Source organism: Tetrao urogallus, assembly GCF_951394365.1.
Source record: "Tetrao urogallus genome assembly, chromosome: 6".
NCBI lineage: Eukaryota > Metazoa > Chordata > Aves > Galliformes > Phasianidae > Tetrao > Tetrao urogallus.
Genome location: NC_136819.1, coordinates 513,462 through 540,356, shown reverse-complemented (window position 1 = coordinate 540,356; position 26,895 = coordinate 513,462). Strand labels below are relative to the sequence as shown.

At 43.5% G+C, this 26,895-nt stretch overlaps 1 protein-coding gene across 1 annotated transcript; it reads right to left on the bottom strand.

The window, feature by feature from the left end:
* Window positions 1-4,596: 4,596 nt before the first annotated feature.
* Window positions 4,597-26,259, bottom strand: BBOX1 (gamma-butyrobetaine hydroxylase 1; the record flags this gene model as incomplete). The annotated part of the gene is made up of 7 exons (XM_079536941.1): window positions 4,597-4,757; window positions 6,430-6,596; window positions 7,275-7,471; window positions 9,509-9,614; window positions 13,054-13,252; window positions 25,302-25,416; window positions 26,038-26,259. The coding sequence occupies 7 exons, from the start codon at window positions 26,257-26,259 to the stop codon at window positions 4,597-4,599; spliced, it is 1,167 nt and encodes a 388-aa protein (XP_079393067.1).
* Window positions 26,260-26,895: the final 636 nt, after the last annotated feature.

Here is a 26,895-nt window from a genome sequence, read left to right as displayed (position 1 = left end):
CTTTTCCAGAGCAGATGTGGCTGTAAAATGCAGAAGGCATTGTGGAGCAGGACTCCTGAGCCACTGCACCCAGGACAGTGCTGCGGTCAGCAGACATCTGGATGGGCTGTCAGCAAAAAGGCGGTATGTTTTTCCTGTTGTGTTGGTTCACTTTATTTATCTGATAGAGATGAAACTCCTCTGAATCTCATCTTCCCCTTGGCTGTTGTGCTTTGCAGCTGGGTGCTCCCTATCCCGTACACGACAGCAGGGATGCTGAATAGACCAAAGGCTGCAGCGGTGGGGTCAGTGGTCTGCTTCTAGAAGGGAGAGAATGAGGCAGGGCTGGAACATGGCCTTCAGTCTCAGGAGAATTTAAGGAAGATAAATCTTCCGTTAGAATCGTAGAAACATAGAATGGTTTGGGTTGGAAAAGAACTTTAGGATCATTTATTTCCAACCGCCTACTATAGGCAGGGCGACCTCCCTCTAGACTGGGTAGCTCAAAAGAGAGAATTAGGAGAAATGAACTTAGCTTAACTTGAGTTAGGTTGTGGGTTGCAACCAAGAAAGGAAGCAGCCCACCTGTCTCCCTCTAGCCAGGATAAGACTGTTTTCACCAGTGGTACTCATTCTCACTAGGCTTTAGTGGATCTCTTGCCAGATCTTGATCTCATTACAGTTCCACAACTGTTGTCTGAATTCCCAAATAGTTTCTGATACCCTTGGCTCCAGCTCAACCATAGGAGTAAACCTGTACGTTAGTTTTTGACCTCCACGTAGCTTCTGTACAAAGAAGGTGGCTTTGTGCTTCAGCATACATTTATATCATGGCTGCTATGAAGCTGCAAATGCTGAGGCCAGTGAAACAAATTCTATTAGGTGAAAATCTGCTAGGCTGCCTAAATCCTACAGAGTGGGAAAGAAGCTCTTCCTACAGGAGGTGTAGCTGCAGCGGATGTGGGGATATTTGGGGCTACCTCTCTGCTTCAAAAATAATAAATCAGAAATGCAAAAAAAGAAAAACCAGTAAATCCTTAGCTCTGGAAATGGAGCAGAGAGGATGTGGCTCTTTTAGCAACTTGTTATGAAAAAAGCAAATGATGCTCTTTATGTCAATAACCATGCAAATAATGTGGATAGAACTTGTATGTAAAGTATATTATCAAAAAAATGCAGTTAAAGAATCAGGTGGGTTGCATGCTGCTGGACAGAGAGATGGTGTGGAGTGAGCAATGTGAGTCAATGAGAAGCTGCAAATGCAGTTCCCAAAACTGCCTGTGTTTCCTTCCAGGGTTCCTATAAGGGAGCCGCAGGAAGAGAGGCCTTGTGGCTGGTCCTCTGGCATCAACTATTTCCTTTTCTAGAGTTTAACAAACATTATGTAGAAACAGGGTTTCTTATGAGCAGTTGCCATTTATTTTCCTTTTGGCGGAGTGGCGTTGAAAAGGGGAGACTCCTTTGGCATCTTGGTCTTTCCCATCTGCTTTTGAGCACCTGAAGTACATAACAAGGTGGGAGGGGGGGAGGGGGGATCTTCAGTAACCTTAAAATGTATGTAGAAAAGATATTTATTGATTCAGCTTCTACTAAAAGCAATTTTAAGTTTACAGCATGAAACTTTCAAATATGGACTTGTTGAAAGCTGACAGCTTTGAGAACATGTAGTGTAGAATAAAAACTCACTTGCCTTAGGAAGAACTTGAGACAAGATCACTAATGGCTTTCTCTGATTTGTGTCAGAGAGAAACACAGTTTGGATTAAATATGCATTTTCCAAGGTACTGCACATGATGAAACCCTGCATTGAATTTGCTGTGAATTCATAGGAATGTGAAGCCCAAGCAGCAGTATGTGCTGTATGCTGTGGGCTGGAACAAATGCTTGAGAAACTGAGTGTGTTTTACAGCATGGGAGAACCAGCTGCAAAGTGAGTGGTGTTTTTATGAGAACAGCTTAGCAGACCACGTACCAGTGCAGTCATTCAGAGGTCTACTAGGCAGATAGTTATAAAAACACTCTCTTTTCCCAACCAATATGACTGTAGCACATGGATTTTGGTTGAAAGTTGTGATGTAGCAGCTGAAGGTGGTGAGTAGAAGGTTTGCAGTTAAACCCTTGAGTTTTGATTCTACATCACTTTGTGTGAGTGGTTGGACCCCTTCCCAGGTCAACGAGATGTATAAAGGACAACATATCTCAGGAATAAATTATGAATGTCAGGGAGCTGTTGTGTGAGATTGTAGCAGGACGTACCTCAATGACAGATATCCCAGTAGTGCAAAGTTAGATCCACAGAGACTTGATTCTTTTATTTTACAGCTGTTCAAAGTTATGGGTTTACATATATTTTAAATGTCAGGGAGGAGCTTGAATGATCCAGATCTAATTGTGTTCACAAACAGTTGTAAATAACGATTTAGTATCTGTGTGCAAGATGTTGTGGTGAGTTTACACATCAGCCCAAAACAATAATCAGTTCCTTAATGGCTTCTAATAATCAGACATTTGAATAAAACAGGTTTTAGAAAAGTACAGAATAAAAGTAGAAAATCTTTAGCAGAAAATCATCTTTATTAATCCCAAGATGTCTTGCTAAAAAGCTATGAATTGAAATTCTCACTAAATTGTTCTAAGCAAAATATCACAGTTAGAGCACAGCACTGCTGGTATTTCATAGAATATAGGTGTAAACCTTCCCCCCTTCTCATAGCAAGGACAACAAATACTTTCATCTTCTTTCCACAGTTAACTATTAAAGGACACACTGGGAAATCAAATAACTGCTAAAAGCTCACAGAATCACAGAATTGTAGGGGTTGGAAGGGACCTCCAGAGCTCATCGAGTCCAACCCCCTGCCAAAGCAGGTTCCCTACAGCAGGTCGCACAGGTCAGCATCCAGGCAGGTCTGGAACATCTCCAGAGCAGGAGACTCCACCACCTCCCTGGGCAGCCTGCTCCAGTGCTCCGTCACCTCACTGTACAGAAATTCTTGCGCATGTTTGTGCAGAACTTCCTATGCTGCAGTTTCCAGCTGTTTCCCCTTGTCCTGTCTCCACTCACCACTGAAAACAGTCCGGCCTCGCCATGCTGCCCCCCACACCTTAGATATTTATAGACCTGGATCAGGTCCCCTCTCAGTCTTCTCTTCTCAAGGCTGAACAGACCCAGTTCACTCAGCCTTTCTTCATAGGAGAGATGCTCCAGGCCCTAATTTTGTTATGCATCATGTTACTGCCCCTTCAAAACCTGACAAAAGCATTTCACTATTTACTATTTATTTGGGACTGGCTCCAAACACCCAGTGGCTGAATGGAGCACATCTAGTAGTGGAGGGTATTGATTGTGTCTGACTCTCTGCATCCTGTTAACTGCAGTGGGAAGGACAGTAAAGAATCAACTCAGTGGATGTATTGTCGGGTATGGACACAGATAGGTAAGGAAATACATATTTTAAACGTTTCCCTTTCATTTTGGCATCTGAACATGGCAGGAAATGCGGTGGTGCAGAGCTGTAGCTCACCTGCTACGTACTGCTCCAATGGCAGTGATTTTTGCATGGTGTGATCTCTAGTTGGAATGATACTGAGAGGGAAATACCCATCCCTGGAGGGGCTTAAGGCCCAGATAGATGGACGCTGGGCAGTCTGATCATCTAGCACTTCATCTACTGAGCGGCAGCCCTGCTTGTGGCAGAGGCATCAAAACTTTATGATCCCTTCCAACCCAAGCCATTCTATGATCCTGCAGACCACCTCTGCCAAAGGTTGGGTTTGGTGTAACAAAACTGGACCTGAGTACAGCTGCAACTTGTCTGTCAAGTGCTGAGTCAGCAGCTGCCTCCCAAGTGTTCTAATTCCAAGCTGTGCAGTGGAAGTAGCATTCCTCTTCCTGACTTTACTATATCAGCCCTGAAGATTTTGATTATCTACGCACAGCATCTGATGTGATTCTGGCCCTGCTTCTGACCTCTACACAGAGATTTTTCTGTTCCTAGTGCAGTTGAAAAATAATTCAATGCATTCTCTGAGAGCTCTGTAATAAAAGTTCCTCGTGGCTGTGACTGTCACATGCACAACAAATATACAGATTACAGCACTTGTTGAATGACTTGTATTGAAGCGTGGTTCCGTTTAGAAGGGTCACTTTAGACAAATAACTCCGAAGCAGAGGTTGTTTATTTTAGTAATGAATTCGGTTATGATTTGTACAATGAAGGACACTTTTTTTTGAAAATAGTGGTTGGTAGCTCATGACAAACCTTTAATAAGCAATGCTTCTAAACTCTTTCTTGACATCCCTTTGAGCTTTCTAGGGAGGCAGGTGTATTAGTGGAGGGGACTTAAGGCAGCCACAAGCTGACAACCTTCATTTGCTCTTTAAACTGTGTGAAAAAATGGCTTTAAACTCAGTGAGGTAGTGATTCACTCTTAAATTACCTGACCAGATACAGACCTTATGTTGTGCTGAGTGACAGCTTTCTTAGCAGCTGAAGGAAATCAGTAATAGATTCAGATATTCAGCTCGTTAGTTTCTCAATTAAAATACACTGGGTTTTTTTCTTTTTTTTTTGAGGCTAGGCAATCTAGTTTTGCTTGCTCTAGTCAGCAGGAAACTCAGTCCCTATTGAGGACCCTCTTTCGGAGGAGCCGGAGCCTCGACATGACCACATCCCAGTCTGCGTAGGCGCCCTCGAGGTGACGTGTCACTTCAGAGCCTGAGTGGTAGCTCCTGCGGCCGTGCAGCACTCGCCAGTTATCAAACGTTATTATGTCTCCTGCAAAGAGATTGCACAGCCTCTGACATCTGGTAAGTTATATTCCTTCAAGCAGACAACATTGAGGTACACCTCGATCAACAGCTAGGGAGCGATCATTTCAAAGAAGAGGCAGGTCCCTCTCCAACTCTACTGCTTTTCTTCTGCCTGCCCACGAGATTGGCCAGTAGAAAAGAAACCAGCTGGGATATCTTAGACAACACGATTAGACAAGTTTCCTTATAAGAAGGCCTTGTTTAAAAAAGAACTTCTGCCAATAGAAGAATTCACATTTTTCTTCCCAGACGCTGGGATGCGTGGACAAATAGAATCTGCCAGAACTGTGCAAGAACGATAGACCAGAGTAATGTACAACACATACCTTTTATGTTAACTTTCCACCTCATTTATCCATGTGGTTATTGTTTGGAAAAAGTTGTTCTGAGGTGATGCTAGGTACAGAGATCAACAGAAAGCCTGCAGCTGGGGCTCAGCCCAGTGCATTATGTAGCCCCAGGGGTATGTAGGCTTGCCACAGCTCAGAGGCACAATTAAGTTAAGTGTTAGGGGATCCACACTCCAAAGAAAAGCACCTCCTGAACAGAAGCACAACTGCAAATCCATGGGAAGGGCAGAAGGGATGAAAGGCATAAGGTGATTTTCTTTTGATCAGTCTGGAAGTACTTATACAATATGCATCCTGCATTACTATCCCTGTTAAAAGAGAGGAAGTTAAGAACTGGCATAACTAAGGCCAGCTTGCCAGTTCAATTTTTCTCCCTTGTGTGCTACCATTATGATAAAATCTCTAATTAAAAATCTCTAATTAACTAACCTCATACTTTTTCTTTCCTCCTCTCCCTTCCCTCTACCACCATTTTAGAGCATTAATTGATGGACTTTGAAGTACTTTGTTTTACCATTTATTATGTGATCTTATACATTATTTTCTTGTGTGTTCAGAATAGGTAATAATTAGTTTCCTCACAGATATTTTAAAGCAAGTAGCATCACAGTGTGCAAGGCAGTCAGATACACTAACCAGTTTACTTCTGTGACACCTTGTGAGAGGTGAGGGACTGTACATATCTTTATTTTATAGCTGGAGAATAAAGGATCTGAGATTCAGGCCAAGCTAGTTACAAATCTGCTGACTTTTAAAGAACATTTGTGCAGTTATATGTTCAGAACACAGCTCTGTACTCAGGCATTCAGTGTCTGCGCACAGAAGACAGCTGAATTCCCTGCTGTGCGGTCGGTCTCCCTTAGCATTGTGCATCTGTGATTTCTGAGCTGTTCTGCAGCAGTTATAAAGGTGCCCCTCTAACAGCGTGGAGCTCTGTGCATCAAATGAAGCAGAGGGATGAGGATGTGGTGAACTGGGGATGGCCCAACAGCTGTGCAAGTGTCAGGTGCTACTGTTGCGACATGCTTCCTACATGGCACGAGTTGTCACTGTCACAAGAAGATAGACTACATTGCCCATCACTAACTGCGGTGTTCATGGTTTGTTTGTTTTTAATAGTGAAGCAACAGCAGAAGAAACTATGTAAGGATACAGCAGTGAAATGAAACAGGTGACAGAAGGGCTGAAATTTCCTCTCTGTGCCAGGGTAGAGCTAACAGTGCTAGAATGTTTTGACGTGTTAGGAAAAATGTGAAAAATCACTGCAAAGAGAAACAACTTACTGACCTGGTTTCAGCTTGAAAGTAAACTTGTGTTCAGTGCTGTTTAATAAGTCATTGAATTCCTTTAGAGCTGCATAAAATGGCCTCACTTCTTCAGCTGGTATGTCAAACACTGTGTCTCTTGTTGCATTATTGAAATTGATGCGAACTGGTTGGCCTCTGTAATCCACACTGCAAAACAGATGAGGAAAGGAACAGAAACCTTTTGATGTGTCTAATGGATGACTGAACTCTCCTGTTGAAGTTTCAGTGTTGTTCTACAACTAAATTCAATTCTATGTCAAAGGACAAGTTCATTTCCTTCATTCAAGATGATTATTGTGTTGGAAGTTGATAATCAATCCTAACGAGGGAACGGGGTCATCAGAAAAAAATGCAACCAGTCTCTACAAAAATCAGTATTCTGTACACATTAATCACAGAGCCGAAGTTTTAAAAGTCAGAAAAAGTTGAATTTGATTTTTTTATACTGTGTAGTTTCTTAGTCTGAATGCTTCCAATGAGGACCTCTCTTTGGCATGGTACAGATGTGCAGACACACAGCACGGACTGGAGTTCAGTAACAAGCCCAACTGCTGTGGCACCATGCCTAGAAGTTACCCTGATGCCCATGAGTTTGTGCTAGTGTTGTAAGGGACACTGAATAAGGAAAACTATGCTGTAGTGAGACAAAGGGAAGAAAAATAGCATGCTGGCCAAAAAAATAAAACCACAAATGTAACCCCAGCCCAGTGAAGCCACCATTTCCCCACGAGGTGGCAGGAGCAGACCTGCCAACACATGTTCCTCCATATATGCATCAACAACTTTAGTTTCCAAAGTAATTGTGTGAGAATGGAGGCCACTTACTCTATGATCCTTTGTTTTCCCTGCACAGCAAAATCACAGTAGTCAACCCCAACGTCCGTGTAGTCTACAGCAGTAGAGGTCAGGATCTGATAAGCTTGAGGATTTTGGTGCTTCAGCTTGTTAGCTGCGTGAAATCCATCTACAATTTCACTCTCACCTCCTGTGGCTGTTTGTTTAATGCAGTGGAGAAGCTGAACCTGTAATGAATTAAGATCTCATTTCAAGAAGAATTAGCTTCTGTATTTAACAGTCCATTAGAATCAGTCTCCTCATATCGGTGTGGTTTTTTCCAAGCAAAACACTAAGTTTCAACTCCTCTAGCTTCATAGCACTCTGCAACCATTATCATGTAAGCAGAAAATTGAAGTACTCTAATTGCATCCCTTTTGAGAGATCTTCTAACCCTTGCAGCCTGTTATTATTTTCTGCAAGTCTGTGCTGTCAGTTCTTTCTCTCAAACTGCTTTTTGCTGCAGTCTCCCTCCTTATCGCTCCAAAGAGGATTAGTTTGCTCCTGCATTGTGAGTTATCTGTTCACATAGGGGGAAAGGTGGCTTACTGATGGCTTACTGATGGCAACAGGCCTAGTATCTGTAATAAAATAGGATTGAGGAAGCTTAATTGCACTTCATAGTGAAATTGCCAAGGAGTAGGATGGAACAGGAACTCCCTGGGATGCTGATAAGTCAAGCATCATGCAAAGCACATTAAGCTTAGCCAAACTAGACAATGCACATCTGTCATGCAAACACAGCTACCCTTAAAAATGCTAAAAGCTAACAATGGCCACATTTCCCTTCCATGGTAGCGAACTATTTCTGAGACAGTGGAGGAAAAATAAGAAACACTGGGGAGAGAGAAGCAGAGAACAGCTTGCCACAGTCTACTGCAGTGCTGCACCCACAGCCCTTGAGAGAAGGACCGAGCAGCTGCTGCTGCAGGAGGGGACTCCACCAGCATAAAGCAGAAGGAAGCAGCTCTGTCCAAGACTGGCAGACAGCCATTCCTACTCTAATCTTCATTGGCTTGCAAAGGCTACAAATAACTTATCCACACGATGCAGCAGTTCCTACCCTATTGTCCCACTGCCTTTGGATTCTATGTCTTGTGAGCATATTTGCATGAAAAAAGGTTTTGCCCTTTTACTCATGTTTGGTAGCAGTGAGAGCCTTGGCACACACAAGACACTGAGCTAATTCACATCTGTGCTCAATTAACAAAGTAGTGTTGTAGGGGAACTGTTGAGTCATGGCCTGAGCCACTGATTGAGCACCTGGGGAAAGGACCTGGTCAGCCCTGGAGCACAGGTGAAGGCAATTCAGCTGTGTGACCAGGAGAGGAGCCTGGCTCCATCTCCCTTAGGACCTCATTTAGGGGCTGACTGCTACTGGGGCAGGATCTCTTTCTGGACATCCCTCCTTGGTGAAGCTTTCCCCTGTCATTCTAGAATCTTCTGATACAGCTAAGCAATCTTCTTCCCTTCCCTTATAGCAGCTCTCTATTGTTCCAGTCCTTTTATCATCTCACCTTTGTTGTAACACTTTTCCCATTCTGTTGATCTGTCCACTTGCTACACCTGTTCTATTCTTAATCTTAGTATTATGTTAATGAAGAGCATCTTAAATAGGCAATGTTAATCTGGCATTTATATGTGGATAAACCACGCTGACTTTTTAATTACTGAAAAAAATGATATCAAGTACTCTTGACGAATAAGAAAGGGAAGCAGTAGGTAGAGATGCAAACCTTTGCAGGATTATCTTGTTCCTTTGCACATGTTTCTATTACTTTTCAGTTCTCTGAGGAAGTGGATCAGGCTTTGCTGTGACAGGGCGGGGGTGACCACCTATTTCCTGCGGTGGTTCAGCTTTACAGAGTGCTCCTTCGTGAAAGGAACGTGCAGGCGTTGTGGTGAGGGATGTGGTTTAGTGAGAACTATTGGTGATAGGTGGACAGTTGGACTGAATGAGCCTGTAGGTCTTTTCCAACCTTGGTGTTTCTGTGATTCTGTGAAAGGGTGAAAACTTGTCTAACCTCAGCCCGTTTGCAGAAGGCAATACAGTATCTTAATCGTTCTTCTCCCAGTTGCTTCTCCTCTTGTCCTAAGATGTCACAATGTGGCTGCAGCATCTAAACACCCAACTGCTTTGTTATAATGAACAGTATCAAAAGCACATACACGACCCTCGTGCTTTCCCCCTTTGCATTGTGAAGAAGCTGGTAGGTTCACCTTACCCCAGGTGGGTGCTGCAGGACAGGGTAGTCGGTGTGAAAGCACAGCTTCCCTGTTGTGTAAGCCACATTGTTGGCATCTGCTTTGTCCTGCACTTGCCAAGTTGGCCTGTACAATGAAAGAGCAAAGAGCAAACGTGTTGAGCAATCAGCCAGTGCAAGGTGAAAGTGTGAAATCAGAGTAGAGGAGAGTTACTGTGTCTTTGAACATTCAAAATGATATGAAATTATCACATGTTAGGATTATACAGAGCACATATTATCACATGAATCACATGTTAGGATTGTACAGAGCACATGCCTGAAGGCAGCCCTCAACAAAAGCATAGCGTAGATCCCTGTCTATATATGTCACCATAAGCAGGCTGTGGCATCACAAGAGCATAAATTACTTAAAAGAAAAATGTAAAACTCATTTTATTTCCTACCTTAACTACTGTACACCAAATATACTATTTGTAGCGTGCTCAAGTCTTACTTCTTAATATTTAAAACAGAGGCTAAAGAACATAGAGACCAAAATCATATTATACAGTCCACAGATGCTTTTTGTTCATTGCAGGGGAGTTGGACTAGATGACTTTGGTCCCTTTCAATTCAAACAATTCTGCAGTTCTACATAGGATTGCTGGAATGAGAATCATTTACAAGTCACTGCGACACCACCTTGCGAGGGAAGTCAGAGCTGTCCTGCTGCTATGCTTGGTAGGGAGCTGGTCCCCGAGAACCTCTCCACGTGTGGAGCTGCTGTCAAAGCTCATCACTGTCTGCAGCCAGCCATGGTCAAAAAGAGAAAGCAGTGCAAATAGGGAGCTGGCTGGAAAATACACTTTGTCAGGGTATCAATGGCTCTGAAGCATGGACTCAGCCACGTGGAGAGCCAGCAAGTGCAGGATAAGTGAAGGAAAAAAAACACAGGTAGTGTTAGGAAGCTCTCACCCTCAGAGAGAGCAAAGCAGTTGGAATGGTTTATGACTTAGAAATCACGGTTAAATTTCAACCTCAATTGCTCATACTGTTTGACTGAGCAGGAAATTTGGCACCAGGCAGGTGTAGCAATTTTTTTTTGGCATTAAGAGGCAATGTGAGTTCAGTCTCTCTGAGCAGAGAACTAGTGTGCCTGGCACATCTTTAGTTTTGGCAAATGGTTGCAGTAGGAACTGAAGCCACATGTAAATTGTCTGGCCTCGCACTGTATTAAAAACTGAGATCTCATTCACAAAAGGTTTGGGACCTGCATCCTTCTATGGCAGCCGGAGCCCTCTGGGAGGGGTAAAGTGGGGCTGCCCAGAGAAGCTGTGAATGCCCCATCCCTGGGGGTGCTCAAGGCCAGCAGGATGGGGCAGCCTGCTCAGGTGGGTGGGAAGCAGCCTGTGGCAGGGGGTTGGAACTGGATGGCCTTTAAGGGCCCTTCCAACCCAAGCCTTTCTGTGATTCTGATGACACTGTAGGGCAGCATGTACCAAGCAGACATCTAGATGTGAAAAAAGGGATAGATCTGTTACTGTTACGTTCCAGTAAGCATACATGGCCCTACAGAGGTATGTTTTATTTGCCAAGCTGGACCAATCCAAAAGTCATCCCTTTCCTTTACAGTATTTGTTATGTCTTGCATTTGGGCACTGGTGAAATAGCAAGGGGATTAGCAACGGTTATTTTATTACAGTTCTAAAAATCTCTTTTTAGAACTGCCTGCCAGTAATCTACGAACTTTTTTAGAGAGGACGAGACATAAAATGGCTCTAAGCCTGTTGTTAAGGCTGGAAGCTCAGGAGAGTTTCTGCTACTGCGAGCAATGTCTGAGAACAGCACAGCTGGGTACGGCACTAACTGCCTGAAAATTAAACAGGTTAACTTAGGAGAAAAGATACCATAGGTAAAGTCTTCTCTCTTCTATTTTAGTAGTATTTTAAGAGTGGATTCGAGATATACATGGCAAAAATTAAGCAACTGCTTTCTTATAAAACACTTGAAAAAAGCCAGCACCGCTACCCCCCAAAAATAAGCCAAAGTAATAGAACTATTTTTTAAAAGCATTTAAAAAAAGCATGGTCTGAAGAGTCATTTAAAGCCCATTTCATGAGCACCGTGTGTGCCAAGGTGTGTGTAAGCCTACTGTGAGGAGGAGATGTGGCTAACCATTGTGCAGCAAAATAGGGAGTGACTCTTTTGAGAAGGGTTAATGCTTTGCAGCCCAACTTTCTGGTTACAGTCTTTGTGATTAACAGCGGGAAAATAAGGTTTAGTCAACACCAACAGAGAATTTGATTTAAACAGTGAAAGCAGCTCTAACTGTTATTTGTCCAAATGGTGTGGACTGGTGTCCAGTTTCCACCTTGGCCTGAAACAAGGAGAAGTATTTAGTAAACACTGCTATTTATAATCCTATTTGGTGAGAATCGGTGAGGTACATCTAACTTCATGAAAGAGATGTAGAACAAACAAACAAACAAACCCTCCAACTGATGATACAAGTAAATATGAATCTTTTGTTGGCTTAACTTTCTTACCAGGATCACGTCAGAACAGAAACAGCAAGAAGTACCACTTTCATCATGGCACAAGCTGTCAAGACCTGTGGTGGGCTGCCAAGCAGAGAAGTGCCTGACATCAGGAATGCTTTTAAAAGCAGAACTAGCACTAGGTGAGGTTTCCAAGTCAAGCAGGGAGTTCTGTTCCCATTGGTTTTAGTAGGATTGACATGACTGAATCCCAGCTAACATTGAAATCTACTTTTCTTTCTGGCCCAGTAAGTAGAAAGGGGGAAGAAAAAAGCCTCCGACTGCATGAAGGGGAAGAAAATCTCCCCGTCTGAGTTGAAGACTGGATGGAATGTGGTCCTTCTGGCAAAGGCTGACTTTTTATATTTCTACTTCTTTCTGTTTTAAGCCATTTAGTCAATGCGAGAGACACTGGCTGTTGCCCATATAGTTTACCTGGTTATTTTCTGAATGAAGTAGGTCCAAGTGAAGGACAAGTCTTATATATATATTTTTTTTATAGGGGAGAAGGGAGCTTTCTAGCTGAAAGCTCTAAATATTCTGGTTTTGGGGTCTATTCAGGCACAAGAAATAACTGTGCTTTAGTATCTATTATCCCAGGAGCATACATGGCTGGGATCTGTGCCCAGAGGGGCATGGGACATGCAGTGGAACTGGGTTCCGGATTTCAACCAGCCTGCATTTTACCTCTCCTCCTCAGTGTGTTGTCCGTTCCTGGACAACACATTAACTGAAGTTAAGATGAGAACCTGCTCCAGAAATCTCACCAAGGAAGGGGTAACCTAGGCCAAGCTGCAGAGTCCACTGTTGTTTGTGGATATAGCAATTTGGAAGAGGCCTTCTGCGTAGCCTCATGGGGTACACAGTGCTGCCTTGTGGATCTGCTTGTGGCTTTTCAATAAGAATTGTCCTTGCATCTGCAGGCAAGGAAAAATTAATCCTGTTGTAATAAATTAACCCACAAGAGAGGTCCAGCAAGCTGAATTCAAATGCTCTGGAAGTAATTAAATAGCTGGCAAAGCAAGGTTATTAAAAATCCCAACTCACCCATAAAAAGTGAGACGCAGGAAACCAATCCTGTGGCCAAGCTTCACCAACTCTCCCTGCCTTGCAGCAGCTCCTGTTAGCAGCACAACTCCCATCTTCTTCAGGGTGCGCAGCCACTTGTAGGCACTCTCATCATTGTACATGATTTCTTCAAAAGGCATTTGGGGAAGCTGTAGGTCTGAGCCCCAGTGCTGATGTTCTGAAAAGGAAGGAATAAGGAAGCAACCGATCAGCTGTTTTAGCATCAGAGCACAGAACAGTCCAAACATGAAGTTAAAGAGGTTTTTATGCATTTGTGGAAATGCCCTTAGTCAACCTGCAGGGACCTGAACCCCAATCCCTAAGTTTTTCTAGACAAAAAAATAATCTTTATGATAAAGTGCAAGAAAACTTTGCAGTAAAGAAACAGATTTAAATCAGAAGTTTGCAGCGCAATACAGCAGAAGACATACATCAGTGTAACAGCTTAGAAGCTGAGAAACTACATCAGATGCATCAGTGACTAACCAATTTTCTTTTGTAGGTTTGTCTCCACAAAAGCACATCCAGCCAGATGAAATCCTGCAGGATGGTGTCATTCATCTTTTTCTTATTTGGAGTGCACTGATGCTATTTCAGATGAGTGCCAATAACAGCCCAAGACTATTTACAAATCCAAGGGATGCCAGGAGGTAAGGAAACCAATGTGAGGAAAGACTGAGCAATGAGCAGGAAGTTGGGTTCCACCCATTCTCAAACAGCATTCAAGAGAGTTGAATGAGTTTTAGCGGGAGGGGGGGGGGGGGGGTTGGACTCAATGATCTCATGAGTTCTCTTCCAACCCCTGCAATTCCGTGATCCAAAATTCTTCCTTCAGTATAACTGAGTTTTTAATATTATGCCTAAAATACTCTCTGTTCAATCAAACTGTATGAACACAATCTTGATGCGGATTACTGTGTTTGAAACTGCATCTAGAAAAGGAAAATCTGCTTGCAAGAATCATAGAATCATTTTTCACTGGAGAAGGCCTTTAAGATCATTCAGTCCCACTGTCTACCTATCACTAGCATTGCCCTCTAAAACATGTCCCTAAGTACTACATCTGCCCTTTCCTTAAACACCTCCAGGGATGCTGACCCCACCATCTCCCTGGGCAGCCTGTTCCAATGCCTGACCATTCTGAGGATGAATTCTTCTTAATATCCAACCTGAACTTTCCCTGGTGTAACTTAAGGTCACTCCCTCTTGTATTCTTGCTAGTTGCACAGAAAAGACTGATCCCCATCACCACAAGCTCCTTTCAGTAGTTGTAGAGACCAATAATGTCTCTCCTGAGCATCCTTTTCTCCAGTCTGAGGAATCCCGGTTCCCTCAGCTGCTCTGCATAAGGCTTGTGCTTCAGACCCCTCACAGCTTCTTTGCCTTTCTCTGGACACTCTCCAGAGCCTTGATGTCTTTCTTGCAGTGAGAGGCTTAACAGCGAACACAGTACTCAGCAGAGGCCTCACCAGAGCTGAGTACAGAGGGATGATCACCCCCCTGCTCCTGCTGGCAACACTATTTCCGATACAAGCCAGGATGCCGTTGCCCTCTTGGACACATGAGCACACTGCTGGCTCATGTTCAGCTGAGCACTGACCAACACCTCTGAGTCAGTTTCCTCTGCACAGCTTTCCAGCCACTCTGCCCCAAGCCTGTAGTGATGCATGGGGTCCTTGTGTCCAAAGTCATGTCCATGTCCAGCAAAGAAGACGGACACACACCTCCCAGGCATGTAACTCAGCACAACTCATAACTCGACTTAAGTGGAGATGCCAAGACAGGGGTCTTCCATCTATCCCAAGATCTTAGGTGTGAGGGGCAGAAGGAATTCCTACCACTAGTTCTAATGGGTAGCCTCCCTCCTGCACGGAGCAGGCTGCTTCAGCCTGTCTCAGTGCTGGAGGCACTCAGCTCCACCGGTGTGCCCCACGCTTACAGTTTCTTCACTTGCACTTCAAGTAGCTCTTCCTTCCCTGCCTCCTTTCTGCTGTAAGACAGAAACTCCATTCCTTCCACTTTGGTACTCCAAACTTCAGACAACACAATGACTACAAGTCAATCATCTTACCCCATAAACAGTGAGTAGCCCAAGAGCCCCTTTAAGCTCTCCTGCACAGCTGCATCTCCTTGTGAGTAAAGATGCCTCTCAAAGTTATGCCTATGCAGAGAATCCTTACACCTTGATGTCAAGACACCTTGATACAGGTCCTCAGTAAATGACTAATAACCTGTTCTGTCTTTTTTTTTTTTAGCTTTGCTAATATCACATCTTGGATTTATTGTGACAAAAACTGCTGACCAATTCTGGGACTAGGAGAGGATCCAGCCACACTTAGGCTCCTTACCCCTGTGGTCCAAGGAGTTTAGGAAGCAAAGGGATCCATTCTGAACCTTGTGACTAAACAGGAGGGCCCTGTATGTGTTTAACCTACCCTCTGTGCAGAACATCACGCGTATCCAGCCATTTTGTAATGTTGTGATTTAACAGCATCTTATGTCAGTAAACATATTCCTGTTCTTCTTCTATGAACAAAGAGTATAGAGCATTTGTTTCCATCTGCCACGCCTCAACAGGAAATGCTCAGGATTATTTCTCCAGGACACATATAAGAGAATGTTGGACACTTTCCCATGATGATGATGATGATGATGATTAGAAGTAGTTGTAGCATTTACTTTTTCCCTTGTGCAATCACCCTGTCCTTTAAGAGACACAGATACTCACTGTTGGGACTGAATGGTCACCCAGCAGGACCAGGTTGCTATAGCTGTTCCCTATTGCTCCTAAAAAGCGGAAGCAAATTAACCAAGCATAACCATGGAGTATGGCTAAGCACTTTGTAGATCTGTAACAATTGCAGTGGCAAAAGGCACTTGATAAACCAGCAAGGCATAAACACACAGAGGCTGGGCAAGCAGGAAGGCACAGATGGCTGCATGCTTGATGTACAGGAAGCAGGAACAAAAAGTAAACTCAACAAGAGTGCAACAAGAGCAAATGAAGGGTCCTCCTTTCCATTCAAGAGAAGAAGAAAACACCAACACAGAATGAAGGAAAACAAAGGAAGAACGGTGCACCACACCACTGGTCTCCCACCTCAAGCAACACACAAAGTCCTGTACCTTGGAAGCTGTGCAAGCCACAGAGTATCAACGCTCCTCTCTCTATTTTATACTCACAGATACTCTAGGATGAGTTTGTTGTGGACCACTTGTGTGTCGATGTGATGTCCAGTTAATAAATGTCAATCCTGTGAAGTGTTACTTTAAAACTTAAAGCTGTGCTGATGTCTTTGGAACAATTGCTGAATCTGGGATTGCTCCATGGAAGGAGCAGTGTATACACACAGTTGTACCATGTACACTTGGGACTTCTCTTTCCAAACCAGTTCAGCATCTCCCCAGCCTGCTTATCAAGTTGAGAGGTGCTGAGGGTACAGGGTGGATACCAGTAGGGTGAGGGGCAGCATGGTGATATAGGGGGGACTGCAGAGGGTGGCTTTGAAATAGGGCCACTGAGATCCTGCCAGACAGAAAGGGAAAAGACAGGAAATTAATCGTGGTGCCCAAAGCACATCTTCTCACCAGGACACTTTCTGGAGTCTGGCACTTGTTTAAGCTGTTAACTTTAATTAAATTTGTCTGTGCTACTGGCACAGGGCACTGAAATCCACAACTGAGCATCGTGTTTTGTACTTAGCTACTGGTGATTTTCTCCCCCAGTTGAAACGATTGAGGAGAACGTCCCCGAGTACTGCACAGCTTGTGCCATGGAGCCATCCTGCTCTTCTGCTTGTCTGCTTCTTCACTCAGAGTTTGAAACAGCCACGTGAAATGGCTGCCTGCACACCTGAAAGACAGCTGCTGTGTAGACTCACTCATGATTTCTTTCTTTCTCCCCCAGCCTCTTTTTTTCCCTCTCTAAATGGTCAGAATTAGCGTACATATCGTGCTGAAATGCAGCCAGTGCGATCCGCATTGCTACATGCTGCACGTGCCTTCGCTGGCCGCTAGATGGACCTGGCCTGCTGCAGGTCCTGATGCTGCTTTTGTGGTCACACTGCTCTGAATTCTAATGCACAGACATTAACAATAACTGTCACTGGACAGCAAACACACATTGCTCAGCAACCTTCATAAACGCCCCAGGATGGCACAATGTTCTCTTTGATTCTGTCTGATGGCTGCAGTGTTGGAGTTATCCTGGCTTGGCTGCTTAGAGGAGCGAAGGCACTGCAGTGAGGGAGATGTCCCAGATTCTTTTGTAGAAACTGCAGTTCTTACATCTTCTATTTCTTTTGTGGCTTATTAATAATTGTGGAAGTTGACTGCAAAATGAGGCAACGAGGTGAGATCTGTCAGCTCAACTGGCAACGCAGTGGCAGCCACAGACACCAAACACTGCTCAGACAGACCCACGTGGCCACATGCTTGAGGTGACTGTGGGCACAGATGTCAGTGCAGGCTGATTTCTTTCTCTCCTGTGCAAAAGATCTATTTCAGACTGTCCCCATGCTCTTTCCTTATTGATTTCATAGACTAGAATCGTAGAATCACAGAACGGTTTGAGTTGGAAGGGACCCTTAAAGGCCACCTGGCCCGACTCCCCTGCAGTGAACAGGGATACCTACAGCTCCATCGGGTGCTCAGAGCCCCATGCAGCTAGACCTTGAATGTCTCCAAGGATGAGGCATCCACCACATCTCCGGGCAAATTTCCATTTGTAAGCCTCATAAACTGTCCAGTCCCTTGGTTTGTACGCACAAACACACACGTCCTTCAAACCAAAGATGTTGCACAGCAATGGGTGAACAGGACAAAGATGCTCTCTTACTTTTTGTTTCACAGAGATCTTGCCTATTTTATTACAAAACTTTCTAGAGACTAGTTTAATGGCAAGTACTCTCTTAAATCAGAGCCCTGTTCTTACAACTAAGACATTATTGATTTCCCTCGCTTAGTTTGAAGCTGATAATTCATTAGAGATTGCACAACCAAACACAAATAGATTTTCAAATATTAACAAAATAATGGTTTTAAATCCCCAGCCAGCTTACTTGACACTTTTGCCAACATCCACTTACGCTGACTGATCATCAGTCAGAAATGATACCACAGAAAAATGCAGACTGCATCCTTTATAACCTCCCCCCATCTCTGTTTGCTGTCCAGCTCCTTTGGCAGACAGAACTGATAACAACCACTACAAACCCTAAGAGCAGCCTGCAGCACGGGAGCTCTGGGGGATTTCACCTGATCACGGAGGGAGACCCTGCACTGCAAAGAAATGGAACAGGGCATTATGCAAGGTGCTCATAAAAATGTGAACCGCGGGGCAACAGCTGCAAAGTCTGCAAATTTCCAACCGCTCCTATTCCCTACTGCTCTGGCTTAGGCTGGCCAGAGATCATCCAAGAAACAGCACGTGTACCCAGATATAAGCTGCTCACATGGGCCATCAGTTGTGCTCCGTCCCGTGTTTCAAAGAAGCTGCAGTATGACTGACAAGCTGCTGAATCTCACAACGTGCTCACAAAATGAAGGAAGTGCAATCCCTGCGGAGCCATACAGCCTCACCTCACTGAATGCCTCAGTGAGAGCACTCCACGGCCGTCCGATCACTGCTCCACTGTGCTTCGCTCAATACACGCCTTTTCGCACATTTTGGAGGATTGAGAAAAAATGAAATATAAATGCTTTCCTTTTTCCCCTATTAAAGTTTGTGCAGTTTAAACAGCTGTTGGTACGCCGTGCAAACTGCCAAGAATAACCTCGGAGACAAATTTAATTTTCCGTGCTCGTGCAGGTAAACTGAGTTTCAACTTTTCCTTTCTGGTCTTTCCTGCTGTACCTAATTTTCCTTACATAAAAGAAGGATTTTATCGTATCAGGGAATATACCAAAAGATTTCCCCTCACTTTGGAGAACAAACACATGCAGATGGAATTTAACTGCAGCTCCAAGTGCTGCCGGCGTCTCTGCATACAGGAACTGCAGTGTGTTCCCTTCCAAGTCCCCGTGCTCACCGTGTTGCTGGAAGTTCCACCTCATGGTAGCACACTCCTTTTGCAGCCAGCAGACAAGGGTTCGAGTTCACGTTTTAAATCCTACCTCACATTTCAGAAAAGAAAGACTCTAAGATCCCTGCCCTGCAGCGGGCTGTTACTGCAGCCAAAAGCTTAGTATTTCAGCTACTGCAGGAGTAAGCTCTCCCCGTGGACATTTCCTCCCACTGTATTTTGCAACGACACCGTGCTAAAAATGTCAGAAGCTGAAAACGCACTGCGTACAGCTCCAAGTTTTACTAATCCTTGGGAAATGTATGGAACGCAGCAGCAGCTGGTATCTGAGACAAAAAAATAACCTAGTGCAGCTTGCAAAGTTGCAAACAAATATTCCCTTACTTCATGACTTCATGATCTTTGATTCAACTTGAAACTTTCAGCACTTTATCTGAACTCCAATTGTTGCCTATTCTGAAAGGAATTAAACAAATATTTTCATACATGTACACATGCATTTTTTCACAGCACATGTATGCAAACCACAAGCCTGGCAAACGCGTTTTTCTTCCCTTTTCTTTCTCTTTTCCTTAATTTCTTAAATTCTTAGATGTTTCTAGACCACAGATCATTTACAGAGCTTTCCAAGGCAGCATGTTGCCTCTGTAGCTTTTTTTAATGCACGGTGCCCATGCAGATACAGTGCTCTGGAAGCTTTGCTCCATCAAATGGAGCAGAATGGCTCCTTCATCTCTGGTACAGGTCAGAGTTCTCTTTGGACTCCACTGACTTTGAGCCAGTCTGCTGGCATGGGTAAAACCAACCCACTCAAAGCCTACCTTGATTTATCACCTAATCTCAAAGAGAAATCATTACAGATACTCTGGTTATTCTTCAAATGGGCCACATTTCCTTAGCATGTTTGTGATAATTTCACGTGCATGTATCAAATGCTTTACTCTAAGAATATGATTACTGCTTTTAATGCTAAATACATAAAGAAAATTAGGAAAATAATCAAAGCAAGAACAAACTCACGTATTTAGAGCATAAACCAAACCAATGCCCTTGCGGGACCGCATAAAAAATTTCACCAAAGCTAGAAAAGACATCTTCAAGTCTTGTATCCAAGCCATTGATGAGAACACTAAAGACAGCTGGCCCTGAAAAGGAGCTCTGTGGAACCCCATTGCTGACTGGCTGCCAGCCTGATGTAACACCATTTCCTACAAACCTTTGTGCTCAACTCATCAACCAGTCGTTCACCCATCACGTTATATTTCTGTCTAGCTGGATGCTGGAAATGTTCAGAAAAACACTGTGAGAAACACTTTTTGCTGAAATCCAAAACGATTACATCATCTGGTTTCTGCTGGTCAACGAGTTTGGTAATCTTGTAAAAAAGGAGATTATAATGATTCGTAGCAGAGAGTTTTGTACAGCCTTATTAATCTTTATTGGAGATTCATGATCCTTGAGGTCCCTTCCAACCCTGGCCATTCTGTGATTCTAAGCACCTGATTGAGCTGTGGATGTCTCTGTTCACTGCAGAGTTGGACTAGACAGGCTTTAAAGGTCTCTTCTGACCCAAATGATTCTTTGATTCTAATTCCAGGAGGAGAAGGAGAGAGAAACAGTAGGTTGACACTAAAAGCAGCGACACTGTGAAGACCTCCTTCCTCATCAGACCCACACAGAAGGATGATGTGCTGTCAAATATTTACAACTTTACAGATTAGCAGGTCTATAATTCTTTGGGAAAGGGAGAGGAAAACTCAAGAAAACAAAAAACAATCCTATGATGCAAAGATATTCATGTTCTTCTACTTAAAAAGAAAAAAGAGCATTTGCCACTACTTCCTGGTGGAACTGATCCCACTCACGTTCCTTATTATTTTATCATGTCAGCACAGCATACTTTTTTCCCCACTCTATAAGTACAGTTAATATAGTTTCCATTGTATTCCAGCAGAAATTTAAGAACATAAGCTCTTAAAAACTAAGGAGTAAGAAAGACAGCAGTGAGCCATTAGCATTCGGACAGCCTTAGTTCTCACTTGCAAAGCGCTGCTGCTGTTGCCATATCAAAAATCCCCAAGTTTACAACTGCAGCTGAATAATTCACAAAGGATAGAAGCAAAGGTCTTGCAGAATTATTTCATTTTTATTGACCAACTGCACTGTAACTAAGAAAACCCCACATCTACGTGCTTTTCAAAGCGTGAAGAACGAACTGCTTTTGAGACAATCAGTCACCACGTCTTCCAACTTCAGAATAGCAATTTTGGGGAAAGGAAAAAAAGAATCCCATTTCTTGATCATTCCACATCAGCCATAAAGGCTCTAAGTGAGAAGTCTCCACAAAAAGAGATTATAGCCTTTGCCCAGTTTCTGCAGACAGCACGCATGCATCAACAAACACCTGGAATTACTCAGCATTTCAGTTGTGACATGGTAAGTACCAACTGGCAAGCTTAGAACCTTTTAAGGGAGAATAATAAATTCATATGCTTGTTTTTCGGTTTAAAACAGCTAAAATGTTTTTTAAATGTATTTAGTACTCTAAGAGTAGCTGGATAGGAAAATCTGGAACTTTCCGGAGATTTAAACTACTGAATTAAGTCGGTTATTCTGCCCCTTCATTTCAGACCCACAACGTCTACTAATGGAAACAAAACAAATGATATGAAATTACTTGGAGATGTGTGGCATAATGCCTTCAAAAACACATTCTCTTTTTTTATGAACAGGAAGAATTGAGTGGAGAGGTAATCTCTTCAGGGGAGGTTCAGGATGGGCATGAGGAAAAATTTCTTCTCTTAAAGTGCAGTGAGGCAGTGGCACAGCGGGTTGGTGGAGTCACTGTCCCTGGAGGTGTCCAAGGAACCAAAGGACATGGAGTCGTGGCACTGACAGATGTGGTCAGTGGGCATGGGCTGGGGTTGGACCAGACGATCTCAGTGGTCTTTCCCAACCTTAATGATTCTGTCTATAATGAGCTTTCTCAAAAGACTATATACCTGACTGGGGGGGAAGATGTGACTGAGCGAGTCAGCACACAGCTTAACAGACTCCTTGATAGATCTTATCACTGTGGAGCTCTGAGAGACTGGAATGTAAGACAAAGAGCAAAGGGAGTCAGAGGATAAACAGGAGGCTCTCCTGTATGCGCTGTTAATCTTGTCACAATTGAGAAACCCTTCATCCTTTATCACCGTTGTTTGGGAGAAGTTATGGCCAATTAACTGCTACCAGAACCTTACTGCTTGTAAGTGGATGGCATGTAAGATGTATGTGAACACAATAAAGAGATCTATTCTGATGTTACAAGAAACTGAGAGAGCTCTCCAACTCGATTGACACCTGACGAAAATGTGTCTCAGAAACAACTGGGAGGAGAGTTTCTAGGAACAGCTGGTTACTTTTAGAATAAACTTCATGTGAAAATTTTGTTGTTTTGTTTTCCCAGAGAAGGAAGAAATGGCATTAGTTATTGGAGTGGATCCACAATGAAACTAAATGCAGGAAAAAGAAAAAAAAAGATTGCACTGGCACAACTGCCAGCATCTGCAACAAAACCCAAATCCTTTAGGAAAGCAGACATCACCATTTCAGAAAATGCATTTTATATTTGTCTGATTAGCATAGGCACCACTGACAGATGCACATAAGGTAGAGGTCTGTGTGTGTACGTGTCTGTATTTAAGTGGTGTTGCAAGCTCCAAGACCTAACCACAGGTGATGCACAGGCTTGCCTAGAGGCTGTTGTATTTGTACTTCTCCAAATGTGCTAGCAATTACAGCTCTGAAATTGACAAAGCCACAAATGACCAAAGCAAAGCAACTAAGAACCAGCTGACATATTGAAATTAAAATTCTGGAAGGTCGCACTGTTATTAGCCACACAGCAAAACGAAGAAGAACTGGAAAACAAAGCACAGACAAGTGCACATCCTCTGGTTTTGACTGCTTGTGCCAGGACACTGCTTCCTCTAGCAAATCAGTTATTGAGGAGGAAAAAAGGGAGCAGCAGCCTTGACAATGTCAGCAATGAAGGTTAACCACTAACTAGAGCAGTCTGGTGAGCCTGCTCTTGTATTGGTTGAACCAGCACACAGGGCTGCCATTTCAGATCATTGTCTGTAATGCTATACTGCTAGGACATGATCAACTACTTAAGAGCATGTCATTTGCAGTGCTGTAGCTGCAGGGACCAGAAGGAAGCTGATTTTCAGCTTACCCCAGTACACAAGGAGAAGCTGGTCTCAAATAGCCAGCAAGCAAATTCACATGCCTTAGAAATGCAGCCTTCCTTGCAAATGAAACCTGAGAAATGCTGGAAGGAGCAACCTGTCATAAGGAGCCAGATCTTTCCCAGAATTATGAAGAAGAGCACAGTGGCACTACTAAGCAAGGCCAAAGTTAATGTGGTTACTTTACGTAACTTTTGCAAACATATTTCCTCAACTCACTGAATTTGCAAAGCAGTGTCCAAAGAATAGAAGTATCTTTACTGTACATTTTTCTGGACCGCCGCAGTAAAGAAAAGCTGTAGCAAAAGGGAGAAGCCTCCAAAAGAAGCATGGCATTAAGATCCTGAAATTAATCCCAGTGCACAATGTGGCAAGCCATGTCCAGTTAGGTTCTGTAACAGATGCAAAAAGAAGCATTGCATCTGAAATACTGCAATCTTGGTTACTGATACATTTGATAATAACAAGACATCTGGACCAATTTTTCTGAGCACCTGAGCATGAATTAGAGAACTGGAGCAACATTTGACTTACAGCGTTCCCCCCAAAACGCTACAGAATGTCTCGCTAGCTTCCACAGCATCTTCACTTCTCCAAAAAACAACTCAGAACCTGAGAAATCAAGTCTAGCAGTTTCCCTGTACTGGGTTTGCATCTTCATCACACTCACTCTGGGAACATGCCCAAGCCTCCAACTTAGTAACCAGCGTCATTTATTCTTGCCAAGGCAAAAATAGACATCAACTTTTATATCAATCACCAGGGGAAAAAAGTTCCACACTGGAACTAGTAAACAACTGTTACATGATCTACTGAAATGAATGGAGATATTACTCACCAGCAGAAGCCTTACGCTAATTACAAAAGGTTGAATCTAAATAACTGACTTTTGTTCAGGAGAGCTTGCAGCCAAGGAAGATGTGACCTGCAGAAGCCAGCTCTCTAACTGCCCAACACAGCTCAAGAAGCAGATGGTACTTACGGTTTTGCATTTTCGCATTTATGGTCTTTCAAGAGAAAATAAAAATCATTTTCCTTTGTTAGAAAAAAAAAAAATAACAAAAACAAGACAACACTCACAAGAAAAAAAAAAAAAAAAAAAGACCATAAACAAATTGGCCTTTCGCTGAGGAAACCAGAAGCTGGATCTGATTTCTCACCATCAGTCTGCCTCTTCTTTCCTTTACTAGAATAAAACCTTATTTCAACAGATAAACTCTTAGCTCTGAATACTTTTCCACAGCTTTCTGCAGCAGCAGAACTCACAGGAACACCATCAAGGCGAACTGCAGAAACCTGGCAAGTTTTCACACATTTCACACTCCCTGTATGAAAGACTGCTGAAGAAAGAAGAAATGAGGATGTGCATCGTGGCAAACCTACTGATTTCGTAATCCTTCATTCCGAAGGGTGAGTGATGTGTAACCACAGCTTGTACTGCCTGTGCTACACTGCCAGTTGCACAAAATTCTTCATTTCCAAGAGGCCGCCTGCTACACAGGAGGCAGAGCAAACACAACCAGAACTTCAGCACAAGGCACTGGTAAGCTACACGGTTACTTTTTAACCAAAAACCATGGAAAGGAGAAAAATATTTCAGTTACAACTTGCTTGCAATTTGAAACAACACACACTGGCCGTATCACACAGACCAACACTGCTCCACAGGACTCGTTTTTGAGACCTCCAAACCTTATCAGAAAGGAAACAGCTTTTAGGAAAGCGAACACGGCGCAAGCAGCAGAACGCCTCCCTTCCTGCAAGTGGGCTGGGATAGAGCAGAGCTGTTGGCCCACAGTCCAGAGATCAGAAGAGGTGAAAAAGCAAACGTGATCCCAGAAACTCTTCCTGCGTCAGCTGGATAGGCTTGGCCTTCACACATTGACTCTCTATCTAGATAGGGTCTGCAGCGCCAGACCATGCGTGTTTGAAAGGTGTTTGAAAGGACACATGTAGGTTTGATTCCTACCTGGTAAAAATAAATCTTCTCGCATTTCTGCTCTGGCTGCTTCAGAGAAGCATCGTTTTTTCAGCCACTCAGCTTCATATTCGCTTGTGTGTTCATCGGGCCACGTGATAGATATCTTGGGAAATAAAAAGAAATGCAATGTTAAGGACAAAAAAACAACCAGAAATTACAGAAATTGGAATATTTAAATCAGTAATATCACAGCTAAGGCTTCCACGTAATGTAACTGCAAACAATTAATGAAAATCCAACCTGAACAGCATCCAAATTCCTATGCCTTTTATAGATGTTTATTTTCACATGAGCACATGACCTAATTTGCTATTTTCTGTGGGCTGCTGTCACTGCGTGTACTTTGCCTACCAGAAACTGGGAATCACAGAAGCTGGCACAGAATGCTTCACTACAACTCAGAAGAGCAAATCTGCCTTTCAAAAACAGGCCAAGAGAGACGTACGAAAAAAACAAATGTTAAGAGATCAACTGTTCAAAAGTTTTGAAACTTTTTTCCTTTTCAAGAAAATAGATGTATAAAGCCAAAATGACATACAGAGTTTCTACGTGTGTCAGAAAACATTAAAATTTACAGAAGGATTGTTTCGTTTTGCTTAATAACCTCCCCTTGTCATGAACAAACGCTAACGCAGATGGAGAGATACAGAAGCTGGGCCAGTGCTGAATGTTGGGTTATACTTTCTACAGTATCCTTTCTATGGATTAAGATCATCATCCTTACCTTTCTCCTGTCTGTCAGAGTGACTTCCTTGGCCACGATGTCAACATCCAGGTCCTCGAAGAGCAGCTTGCGGGCCTTGGCAGAGTGCAGGAAGCAGTGTGGGCACTGGCAGTTGTCCCGCAGCCAGACGCAGGGGTAGCAGCTCTCACTTCCATCCTCCCACTGCACACGGACGAGGTGCTCCGCATCTGGAGCCTCCACTTTCCGTATCCCCGCACTCATGTAGCCTGTGTGGGTCCTCCGTGCTGTCCCCCACCAGCAGCACTGCAGGTTTGCAGCCCCAGCAAGCAGGCGCCGGGTCACGGGGTGGACTTTGGTCCCCAGAATGACACGAGCTGCCAGCCTCCACATGCTGACCTTGGTCGGGTGGCGGCGGTGTTCCTGCAGTACCACAGAGAGCAGATTATTATTTGGGGAGCACCTATAACAGAAGGAGCACGTTAAGGCAACTCTCCCCATTTCTTTCTAGCGAAATATTTAGGAATACTTATCATCTCGTTGATGGCTTTTGGGACATAGAGGATATATTTGTGCCACAGAGGATATATTTGGGACACAGAGGATATATTCAGACCTGTTTGTCCAAAAGTCCCTGCATTTAGCAGAGCTTCGGCTGGATTCCCCAGTTTGTTCATCCTTGTTCCTGCAGCCGTTGGATACTTGCAGCATAAAGGTCCCTTTGTAAGGCACTCTGAGACAAGTTCCACAAACCAAACATACGTACTACTGCTGAGCTACTGAGGTTTCCACTAGCTTAGAGCTGAGTAATTCAAATCAACTGTATGCCGTGCTGACGAAACATGACGCATCCAAATCTTACATCAGAAGAAAAGTTCTGGTTTAACACTTTCCTTGGGC